Source organism: Haliotis rufescens, unplaced genomic scaffold (assembly GCF_023055435.1).
Source record: "Haliotis rufescens isolate VD_foot unplaced genomic scaffold, xgHalRufe1.0.p SCAF_1, whole genome shotgun sequence".
Lineage (NCBI taxonomy): Eukaryota > Metazoa > Mollusca > Gastropoda > Lepetellida > Haliotidae > Haliotis > Haliotis rufescens.
The window spans coordinates 22,904,311-22,917,250 of record NW_025963779.1 but is presented as its reverse complement, the minus strand read 5'-3'; the positions used below and the strand labels follow the sequence as shown (position 1 = coordinate 22,917,250).

Genomic DNA, 12,940 nt, shown 5'->3' with positions numbered 1-12,940 from the left:
CGCATGAGGTCAAATGTTATTTGTTATACGGAATAATATTTGTAATATTTTGGATCTTGTGGGACACAAAATCTGAAGTCAGACAATCCTTCACGACGTTTTTCCCTTCACGACATATATCAGGAATATTAAGTTTGAGTAAGTGCCGCTGTTCGCTGTTGCACCCTTTAGGCACGCCAAAGACCTATGACCGTGGGTTCGCTTCTCGGTTCGCAACAACTATGTTTCTATGTTTCTCAGCACCTTACCCGTGCTCTTGGGTTACGAAAGTGGTAAACGTCCAAGACCTGCATAACTTCGGGCTTTCCTCCCATACCAAGCTGACACGCCGTGTTGAAACTGGAATACTGTTCTAAACGGCGTTAAACCCAACTCATTGTGCAATCGGGTATCGGGACACTGACGGAACAGCCACAGCATCTAACGTTAGTCCGGATGAAGGTCCAAACATTTTAAACTGGCTTCATTTCGCAACTGTGAACTATTTGCCTTTTATTAAATTGTAATTGAAAGTGGTCGGGTGCATAGGGTCTGTAGTCTGAATGTACACGTAACTCGATTGTATAATGTCTGTAGTAGCTCTATCTATGACTAATGTAGAATGCAAAGCAAACTTGTGGTGTGTGGCGTGTGGCGTGCGATACACTAAGCCTTGTACGTACGACACACGTGTGACGAATTTAGTATCTCACCACCTGGTTAATAATGTATTACATGCAAAAGTGAGATCTAAACAATAATACTTAAAAATACTAATCTGTTTACAATTGTTTCAATTAACAGTAAAACAAATCATAGTGGCTTTTATGAGTATGTTAAGGTATTGTAGATATTGATGGACAGTTTTTATATGACAGGTGTACACTTTCGTTACCCAGTTCATTTTATAAATTGTATTACATGTTTTAATTACTTTGTAAATATATGTGTGTTTTCAGAAAGGATTTTTCTATTTTTTTGTACATGAATATTTTAGCAGAAAGAGTCTTTAGAAACACTGGACGTAACAAATGTGTGAATGGTGTTATCATTTACATTCGTTTTTAGAGGTTAACTGTTGATCGTCATTATTCTGAATTACCCACCCCACATATATCTGCAATAGAAAACATATCTCGATACCATTATTATTCCACATCATTATTTCAAATTGACAGTTAAATGTTACTAGTTATTTATGAATATTCGTGTTATTGTTTAAAGAAAACAAGTGTACTAATCAATATAAATTTGACTTCAAATGTGTAAAATGCGGGTGAGTGAGTGTGTATTTCCGCAGCTTTTAGCAATATTCAGCAATATCACAGTGAGAAACACCAGAAACCAGAAACGAAAATATCTTACAAAGCAAATTCAATAGTAAGTCCAAATAGTTCAAATAAATTAAATACATATATTTAGTAACAAATGTGGACCACATAGCAATTACCTTTCGATGACTACCAACGAGGGATGTTTGGTTTTTCATTCCGACATACAGCACACATGAACCATTTCTGATAAACAAGTTCAGAAAAGTTACCTCATTTTTATTAATGTCTTAAACATTGCATATTGTTCTTTCATTCTTTGGGCACTTGTAATTCATATGCAGATGGTATGCATTGATATTAACAATTGTTTACACCTCAGTTAGGAGGGTATGGCCTTCCATTCTGGGTTCTCGGGAGCTGCACGTTTGCCTGTGGATGTGCCTCTTATGTCGTGCTACCTCGTCAAGACGGTATGTTTCCGCTTGTTACATAAACAATGAATATCATTTTTTCTCAATCCCCATAATTCTTTCACAATAGTGGGTGTGAATAGATATACAGTTCGTCGACCGGAACAGTTTGTATGTGGTGAAGACGTAGTCATCGTGTCATTGAACTGACAAAAGTTATAAAGTTATAATTTTAAAACCAACTTCAAAGAAGCCATACTGATTGGCAAACTTTATCTGTGTTTTGCCTACTACTATTGAATAGGTAAATCCACAAATACCAAATAATTGTATTATTATTAAACATAAGGTCATGAGCGGTTGGTCGTCAAAGGCCTCAGTTTACTGTTCATAGCTTCGTGATTAAGAACGGAATCCTGTGAACGTAAGTTCGAATGCGAAATTGACAGCAGTGTATCCATACTCATGATGAGTTTAACTTGTTTCAGTTGGAAACTAATACCTAAATAACATCGAACGTTCCTATCACTCCAATCTGACATGCCATAATATATATGAAGTACTGTTGGAAGTGGCCACAATTCCACTTAATCAGCCTATAATACTGCTACAAATCCATCAATTATTTTAAAGTGTTGTTGTCTGGGAGACAATCACGGGCACATAAAAGCCACCATCATGTGACTAAGGAACAAAACTGGCTGGGTCGATCGACTTATTATCCAGTTTGGCCTGACATATCCAACCATTTGAATCTTATTGAAATAAAACAAAGACTTATTGGAGAGAAGCCAAAGACAGGTCTGATTTCCTCATTCGTTTTGTACCAAACAGGAGTAAGTTTGGATATAGGATTGGGTGTTGCCCATCGGTCCGCCCCTCCTTCCGTTCTTTTCCTGTGCATTACCCAAAGACCTTTCAATATTTCTAGTCCAAACTCTGGACACATATCAGTCCAGCCATGAACTGATGCGTTTTGATATTTAGGATTTTTTTCCTGTATGCATGGGATTAAATTCAATCAGTAAAAAGCTCTGTATCCAGAGTATGACTCATGAAGCATTGTGACTTTTGTGTTTTATATTTTTTATCTTTCATATTTATTTTTTAAATTCCATTGAAATAAATGGAAACTCCTATTACATCTAGTGGTAAGCATCTCATGGTAACACCACCATATAGGTATCAGTCTGATGGGAGGTTTTGATTCAGTGTTATTGATTCTTTAGAAAAAGTCCCAGGTGTTTTTTTTCTGGGACCTTAATCTTGCACACAAGAGAACATTTTCATGCTTGTACGATATAAATGTGCATGTATATGTTTGGGAGGATGTGCGATTCCGACTATATCATTAGCATGGGTTTATGACTCACTATCAAATAGTGTGATGTTACCAGGTCTTCACGAAAAAGTGAGCGTATTCGGCCCCACCGGTGGCACCATAATTTGAAAGCTTTACTGAAACCTTTTTTTCGTAATCTTGATCAAACAACTTTTGAGCAAAAGTCGTACGACGTTCTTTGACATCTCCGTAGATTGTACTTCAAAAGTTGTTGAATCTAGAGACCAAAGGCTGGAGTTGCTGGAATATTTGCTCGATGTAACGGGAAAGTTGACCATAGGGAAAGTTGACTACAAGGAAAAGTTAAAGTCATCCTCTTCGCACAAAGTTTTGTAGAGACATTTTTGTGACTCTGAATCTTTATACACAGATCTAAATATGAAACCGATGAGGCATTCTCACTTGTTTCCGTTATTTTTAGTTCAGGTGGTCAAATCAGCGGAAGGGAATTAGCCAGTTGGTGGTTATTGAGCGATATCAGATCATTGATAGACCTGAAGCTTAAGTTTAACTTCTTGGCTTTGTCACTCCAATCATAAATTCAAATTCAACTGCATCAAGAGACAGATCAGCAGCAAGGGGAATACAATTGTTGCCCATGGAGAAGCCTACGACGTATACTTACTTAAAGGGGACACGGGTGGCCCAGTCGTCTAAGGCGCCGCGATTCGCTGTGCAGAATTGCGTCCCTTGGGCACGCCAGAAACCTATGATTGTGGGTTCGAATCCCGGTTCGCCACGATTATGTTTCTAGGTTTGTCAGCACCATACCCGTGCTCGTGGGTTTCACCAAAGTGGTAAACGTCTGAGACATGCATCACTTCGGGCTTTCCTCCCACATTAAGCTGACACGCCGCGATGAAACTGGAATATTGTTAAAAGCGGCGTTAAACCCAACTCACTCACTCACTCACTTACCTAAATCTTTTACTTCCATAGTTGTTATCAATGATTTGTTTGTTTGTTTGTTTGTTTGTTTAACGCCGCACTGAACAATATTCCAGCTATATGACGGCTGTTATCAATGAGGATGTCCATCATTTCACATATTGTTTCCTCAGTATACTTAAGATGGCATTTGCTTTCATCTTTGACAAATTTCCTGAACCCCTGAAGAGAGATAGGCTACTGTATCTATGGTCAAGAAGTTTTGTAACAAAAGCCCCATGGACCAAGGAATGACGTTGTTCTTTAGTTTTTCATATGGGAAAGTAGTTTTCAAAACTGAAAAATGAAATGGGTTTGCAAAAGAATTAACCACCTTGGCTAACCATTACACTGTGATTATTGGAGCTTGTCCATCCGTACATAAACTGTAAACTGTGTTATGCTTGTCTGTCCATTCATTTTTACCTCGAGCTTGTAAGTCCATGCATAACCTGTACTGTTAAACTATATCCTGGTGTAACATAGCTTGAATGTATTTCAACGTCACGTCATGTTGTAGCTGTTCCTTCCACACAAAGACGATCAAGTGTTGCTGTCTCACATTCATTAAGGAGTCCCTCAGTCTGGTTTGGAGCCCTCTCCATCTACGCTGCTTACTTTGGGTTGGCCTCTATGGGTCCGTTCTACGCCCAGCACCTGACACAGGTAGGTATGGCTTTCACCTAACACAGGTATAGGAAATGAGTGTGTGAGTATGGTTTTACGCCGCTTTTAGCAATATTCCAGCAATATCACGGAGGGGGACACCAGAAATGGGCTTCACACATGGTACCCATGTCGGGAATCGAACCCGGGTCTTCGGCGTGACGAGCGAACGCTTTAACCACTAGGCTACCCGACCGCCCCAGGTATAAGAAAAAGACGATACGATGAGATCTTGACACAGATAGGTATCCCCAGCATCTGACACAATAAGTCATGGCCAGTGAGAACATGAACGGGTAGGTATGATTGGCAGATGATAAAGACGTATGAAGGATTTTAGGGCACCTGACTCAGGTAGGTAAACCGAAGGATGCTTGATCGGTAGAAATGGCTAGGTATGACTCGCACTGGTAGACATTATCATACTGAACATAGGTAGGTCATATTAGTATCTGACAAGCACTATGTAGGTATGACGACCATCAGATTGAATGACTCACACATTATCAGACCCGTGATGTTCGGAGTTAGAATAACTCTTCAGCAACCCGTGCTTGTTGTAAGAGGCGACTGACGGGATCGGATGGTCACACTCGCTGACTTGGTTGATGCTTGTCATCGTATCCCAATGGCTTAGATCGATGTTTATGATATTAATCACTGCATTTTCTGGTCCAGATTATTTGCAGACCGCCGTCATAGAGCAACAATTGTGATGAGTGCGGGGTTAAACAACAAACAAACTCATAATCAGTTTTGTGTGTTTAATGGACTTATCTGTAATATCTCAACATTTTAAATGAAGACGTTTGAGTTAATTAGTGAGCTAGATGAATAAGGCAGGGAGTGGAAAGCGCTGCATCAGCTCTCATTTTGTAGAAGATATTTTCAGAAAACTGATTACGTTTCAAGAAGTGTTAATCGTGTCAAAACTCCGTTTTCTTTGCTATTTCAGTTTCACGTAAGCCAAGTTATTATTAGTTTGATCTTCATGACGGGCCCAGCTGCCTTTTCTCTTTCCACACCACTCTGGGGATATCTACTTGACAAAAAGGTATGTCATGCTGACGAGTACATTCTTTGTGTGAGTATGTATAACAATGCGATCACCACACCACATTATCTTCTATTACCAATTGGACATTTTCGAATTTCTTCATTTGTCTCCTACATCCTCAGTAGATATGCTTGTTGTAAGAGGCGACTAACGGGATCGGGTGGTCAGGCTCGCTGACTTGGTTGATGAATGTCATCGATCCCAATTGCGTGGATCGATGTTCATGATATCAATCAATGGATTGTCTGGACCAGACTCGATTATTTACAGACCGCCGTCATATAGCTGGACTATTGCTGAGTGCGGCGTTAAACAACAAACCAACAAATCAACCAGTAGATAATACAACATTTTATGTGTAAATATCATAGGAATGTTTTACAATAACAACTGTAATATTCTCCTCGTCACAATATGGCTGAAATACTGCTGATGTGAAGTTAAGCATAAACTCACTCACTATAAAATTCTCCGATATGAGGACTTACTTCTCAGTTACGAAACGCTCTGAATGAAATTCAAGCAGAATTGCTAACACTGCACATTTATCGACACCATGTGCTGGTGAATTGACCCTATGCTCTTCACTATGGCAAGCGATCCGCTCCCTTCCATTGGAATAATGTTGAGGCGGGAACGCGGACTGCACAGCGGGATGGTGTGGATCGGAGGGCCTGTCGTCTAATGCGCCGCTATTCACTGTGTCCTTCGTCACGCCAGAAAGATATGACTGTGTGTTCGAATCCTGGTTAGCCCCGATAATGTTCTAGGTTTGTCAGCAACATACCTGTGCTTGGGGATTTCACCGGAGTGGTGCTCGGGGATTTCACCGGAGTGGTGCCCGTCCAAAACATGGATCACTTCGTACTTTCCTCACACATCAAGCTGACACGCCCCCACCCACTCACTCCATTGGGTAATTACGCTCAGACAGTAAATCTTTGAAATCGGATAACGCTATATATTTAATGCAAATATGAAACAAATAATTGTGATGAAACGTGAGTAATATTTTTTACTACCAGGTGTCAGCAATCCCTACATTGTGGGGAGCACTGTGTTGTCTATCCGCCAGTTACCTATTTTTTGGACCAGCTCCATTTTTGGGATTTGTTCCGACGTAAGTGTTAACATATAATATCGGTTACAATATTATTTGTATAATGATCTCAATGGTGGTTGTTCTAATGTTGGGTTTCTTCCAAATCATAACACTGTGACTCTAAACGTGAAAAATGGTAATCGTGTGTTAATGCAAACTCTGTATCACCTCAATATAACCCCTTCAGACGCCGCACACACAAACACACACGCACGCACGCACACACACACACACACACACACACACACACACTTAGCTGATGTCTTTTTAACTGGTCTAATTTTATTCACAGAGAAGTATATCTAACTTTTGTAACAAGCGCACAAACCCCAGATATCTTTATACTTCCTTACGTTTGTTTGCATATCAATATGGGCACACACATAGTATAACATAAACACAAATGTTAAGTTATGTGAAAACAAACAATTAGATTGGCATGTAGACACGTTTGACGTGCGAGGGATTACATTTAAACCTCATTTAAGATACCTTAGGGTGATTACTTCCAGAAAAAGACTTCTAAAAATATAAAAAGACATTTGGCGAACTGGAGAAGAAACTTGACATTAATTGGTAAAATCAGAATACTTACAAAACACAATGCATATTTTACGACATTACCTAAATCGCCAGAAACTACGAGTTTGGTGTTTCAAGAGCACGCTTATCAATCCTGAAAGTAGAGGATGTAGACAACTGTGTTATATTTGAATCAAAAGTGGTAATGTACCACATGTATGCCAATGATAAACCCAATTAACAGTCTTGTCTGGAAGGATATATTTAATCAATATCCATTCCCAACATGGATACGATGTGTAAATGCCATTTTGGTGCCCCGTTTGGTGATATATTGCTATAAGCGGCGTAAAACATACTTACTCACTCACTCACTTGTCTTTACCAGTCTGTTGTGGCTGACAATACTGATGTTTGTATGCATCGGCTTTTCAACTGCCCCTGTCATTGTCAGTGCGATAAAGTGTATATACCAAGGAGCGAGGTGAGTTCCGTTTACACAATCCAATTGCGTGGATCGATGCTTATGATGACAGTCACTTCATTGTCTTGTCCGGACTCGTTTATTTACAGACATACATGTATAGCTGGAATATTGCTGAGTGCGGCGTTAAACAACAACAACAAAATCAATCAATGTTCAATTCGTAAACGTCATTAAACAATGTGGGCAGCCAATTTCTGGTATCCCCCGCAGCGATATTGTTTGAATACTGCTAAAAGTCTCTCACTCAACCACACCGCGTTGTCATTCAAGGATTAGTATCACATAATACCAACAAATTAACATTAGAGGATATTTATTCCAGTGATGACTGATGCGTTTGGTATTTGCAGTGTCATTAATGTAAGCTCACCTTCGCATCGCCAAACTTTAGTTTCGACAGCTTTGAATAACTTTTTATAGATGTAATATTACATACAATCTTCTCACGACATAAATGCTTATTGTCATGTAATGTATTACATACAATAGCATTGCAAGATCTCCAAACTTAAAATAAACCTGCCTTAAAAATATATATTTTCATATTTAGTACTACAATCAACTTGAATTTCATATTGACATGCAAATGGTCACAGAGCTAGACCCTTCCGCCCACCAAGTACGCCAGCACGTGTATTCTGAACCGAATCCCCACATGAAAATGTTTCTGTTTCAGAGATATGGGACAAAAGGACGATGGCGCTACTTTGGGATTCTTAGCCGGCATCATTCAGTCATCTAATTACATAGGGTAAGACGTTTCACGTAATGATTTGTATGAATAACTGTACCTATGTTCTGAGGGCACTTAACAGCTTAGAACGTAACCCTGCCGAGCAATGCTACTGTCCGAAATAAGGTGATAGCTGGCCTCACTAATACATAGCTATATTCATCTTTGATTCCTGGTTTTATAAAATGCAGTAACCTTACTCCAGTAATGTATTTTATACTTTGCTACAACCTGCAGTTCCATTGTACCAGTCAGCAAATGCTTTGAAATGTAACTCGTCCAAAGAAAGGTGAATGAGGCGTTTCTGAAAAAAAAAATACCCTAAAATAAATACAAGTAGCGCTTTAATAGCACTGAGGATTAAACAATTGTTACTAACATTGCCATGTGTTTTGAAGTTATTGAAAACTGTACTTTACATGCGTTGGATAGGGATCAACAAAGATTTTATGTACATATATACGTATGTACATATGTACGTATGTCCCATATGTCTAACCTAGGTACGGTAAAAAAATATGTGTCCCTGTATTTAAGTAAGATCGTTTGGATTTCACCCAAAGACACAAAGACTGCAAAACGTCGAAAACTCAACTACAAGAATTGTAACAAAATCCCAGAAATACCGTCACACTAGTTCGACCTTCACTGACTTCCTGTTTCGCAAAGGATACGATACAAGATCCCCACAGTCACGCGGCCTAACCGTGTGATCAAGGGAACGAGTACTTTCCTTCAAGAGCCTTACAATCAAGTCACCGGATGTAATTTGAAATTCGGATCTTTCGCCTCCAATGCAGCTGTAGATTTAAGATCACTTTCTACGCTCAATCAGTTTGAGAAAACCTATTCTGTTGCTCTAAAATATGTATAGCTTTTCTAAGCATTTTTAGCACATTCATATGTACCATTATATAAATGACATTATTATGTACAGATGTAAATACAAAAGGACATCTCACCCGTTCAGTCCCCACAAAACATTATACAATGGAATTGCAGAGGTCTTAAGAAGAATTGTAATGAAATACAACTTTTAATCCAAGATTTAAACCGTCAGCTTTTTGTCTCAAAGAAACATATCTACAAAACACAGATCTATTATATATCCGTCAGTACAGTTCTTACCACTCGTTTTCCCCTCCTGGTGATAAAGCAACAGGAGGTTCTTCTATCCTGGTGACATTTTTACAGACCGGTCCAAGGATGATGGCAAAGTTGCAAGTGCCACCATCATTGGACCCAGAACTGTCTCCTCAAGAATACCAGATTCTAGTTCATTTTTGACTGCTGTGGCAAACGCTATCTTTACAGCTTTAACCTATATCAAACATCAAAACCAATCTAAAAACTTCATCATCTTCTCAGATTCATTGTCATGCCTTCAGGCACTTAAACGTGTATCCTCAAATCATCCCAGACATTTTAGAACTTTTCAATGATCAACTGGCCTATGCGAAATCGTCTTTTGCTGGTTACCAAGTCATGTAGGCATAATAGGTAACTTAAAAGCCGATGCTTCTGCTAAAGCAGCTCTTGACAAACCGTTATCTTCACTACTTAGCCCGTGCGGTGATTTCAAACCAACTATTAAAAGTTATGCCCGGGATCTCATGCAAAAGAGGTGGGACACCCAGGTAGGAAGCAATAAACTTCACGAATTAAAACAAACAATCGGTCAAACCTTCTTGGGTTGTCAGTCAAGACATGACGAGGTCGTTTTACGACGATGTCGTATTGGCCACAGTCGGTTTACACACGAATATCTGCTTAAGACAGATGAGGACGAGCCTCCTAAGTGTATCCCTTGTGATGAAAGGTTGCTTGACTGTGTGGACTTTGCAACCGCAAGGGTTTCACATTATCAAAGCGTAAATCTCTTTTCCAGTGTTAGCGGGCATCTTATGATCAGCTATTTGAAAGAAATTGGTCTGTATAATAAATTTTAAATATGTATGTGAATAAATAAATGCTTGTTTTTAAATTTGGTGTGATGCTATTATCAACTGACATTACTGAAGAACTGTTGTCCCCATTTGTGACACGTAATCCTATCATAATCGATGTAACTATCATCAACCATTGTTTTAAGCCAACTCATTGCTGAGTATTTTTTTTATATTGGCTAGTATTGTGCACAACCACCAGTAGCTAAAGTGATGACGTAAATGCAGGAAGCAGAGGTACTGTAAATCTCCATGATCCCCAGCGAGATGGCCTAGCTTTGGTTACTGGCGGCCTATAGCCCGTGTTTTAAAACTGTATATGTAATATTGTTATGCTCAAATATGTTTCATAAATTGTTTCTAAATATAGTATGCTCAAATATGTTTCACAACTTGTTTTTAAATAAAACTTTGCATAAATATAAATATATTAACCTGTTCGTCGCTAAATGGCTGAAATAATGCGATGCAACGTTAAATCTTAAGTCACTCACTGTCCCTAATCTGCATCCCAAAGTACGTATATGCCTGACCTTCCACGAGATGGTCAATAACTCCTCCTGAATATTATTATTATTATTATTATTATTATTACTACAAAATGGAACCCCTTGCCTGACTTTTTGATATCAGTAGGATCGCTGTCACTTATTCAGATACATAAAAGAGACACAACCCTTTCCATAATCCTAAGAAATATCCACTCTTCGTTTCCAACTATATCACAAGCATGTAAGAAACTGATAAATGTGTTTGTCAGTACGAGTATAATTCAAACTATTCTTTGCAGAACATTTTCTGGTCCCATTGTAACTGGAATAGTCGTTGATCATTTCGGATTCCCGTGGGCGATGGTTGGATGTTCCGTTCTGGTTACGATCACGGTAAATAATTATAATTGCGATGAACTTGTATAGTGCTGGTATTCACACCTCAGACAGTTGCTGAAGACCTACGTGGTCTAGTGGATAAAGCGTCTGCCAAGAGAGCGGAACGTCAATGGTGCGATCCCTGGACGCGTCTTACCAAAATACGTTAAAAACTTATACTTGTTGTTGCCCTGCCTTTTGCTCAGCATTAGTGGGATAAAACAAGGACGTCGGTATGGTGTCTCAGTGGGCCAGCATTATAAAACCAGCATTACTGCGGACTAGTCAGGTAGTCACTCAGACACACACGTGCGCGCACGTCGCTATATAAGTGCAAAAATCTTGAACGCGACGTTAAACCCGATTTCCCATTATGCAGCTGCTGTCTAGTTTTTCAGTAAACTATAAGACATGAATAACAATGCAATACTCCTAATTGTAGTGATGCTGTCTGTGTTGCTCTTCCAGTGGCTGTCCTTGACGCCTTACCTTGGGGTCACATTGTGGAGCAAAGGCAAATTGAAGAATGCAAACACGGAAGACTATATAGAAATAAAATAAACACAAATTATACTGAAAACTCTGCTTTCCAAATGGTCGACTCGTGGTGACTGTGGTCTGTAAATCGTCGAGCCCGACCAGACATCTACTGATTGACATCAACAGCACCGATCCACACAATTGGGATACAATGACCTATACCAAAGTAACTCTCTAAAGGCTTGCTCGAATTTGAGTTCCACTTCCTCCGCCGCTGCAATTGGTTTTCTCATCTACGCGCTTCTGACAGATGTGACTTAATGATTGAATGTTTCTCACATAGAATTAAATTACATTAAAGGCGAAGCACAATCAGTGTGTACTGGGCGTGTACTCTTGAGTTTTAATGAATGGAACGTGACGAAACAACGTACACATTAGGGCTGTGCATTTGCAAAACATTGTATTGCAACATATTGCAAAACAGCGTTTAGCCGTGACTGACACAGATTGTACATGCAGATATGTTACGATGTCAAAGTCATGATGGTCAGTCGCCGCAGAAAAAGAACTTTCCATTGTAATGAGAGATCTCTACGAAAAGCAGAGTATATTGTACCATTCCAAGTTCAACTCTGGCAGGTGCTTATGAATCAACAAGTGGTGATACAGGTGTTCGCGAAAAGGTGAGCGTATCCTGCCCCACCCGTCACAAACACTTGCAAAGGCAAGTCAATTGATCACCTGAAAAAGCACGGGAAAATTCAAAATAGGGAATTGCATTGGTCATCATTTCTGTCTTTAAACTATTTTGATAACAGAAAACATCAGAAACCCACCCGGTTATTATGTATAATCCAGGTATGATTGACAAAGGGGGTGAGTGAGTGAGTTGATATGCGTGGAAAGCCCGAGTCTATGCAGATCTCAGACGTTTACCACTTTGATGAAACCCACAAGCTGATGCTGACAAATCTGGAAACATAATCGGGGCGAACCGGGATTCGAACCCACAAACCAACTCTTCAAGGCGAATTGCGGCGCCTGTGCCCCCAAACAGACACCTTAAGTAGTTCCATCGGGTCTGTTATCTTCCTGCTTTTCGATTCATCTAGAACACACATATTTTGTCCATTTGATGGCAAT

General features: G+C 39.5%; 1 protein-coding gene across 1 annotated transcript; it reads left to right on the top strand.

Annotated features, from left to right (window-relative positions):
* The first annotated feature begins 1,477 nt into the window (after positions 1–1,477).
* LOC124131717 (MFS-type transporter SLC18B1-like) lies at positions 1,478–12,175 on the top strand. Its single transcript, XM_046495186.2, has 8 exons — positions 1,478–1,723; positions 4,453–4,598; positions 5,554–5,652; positions 6,681–6,775; positions 7,668–7,763; positions 8,443–8,517; positions 11,236–11,329; positions 11,783–12,175. Exons 2-8 carry the CDS (start codon positions 4,566–4,568, stop codon positions 11,873–11,875), a joined length of 585 nt encoding a protein of 194 aa, XP_046351142.2. The 5' UTR covers positions 1,478–1,723; positions 4,453–4,565; the 3' UTR covers positions 11,876–12,175.
* The last annotated feature ends 765 nt before the right edge of the window (positions 12,176–12,940 follow it).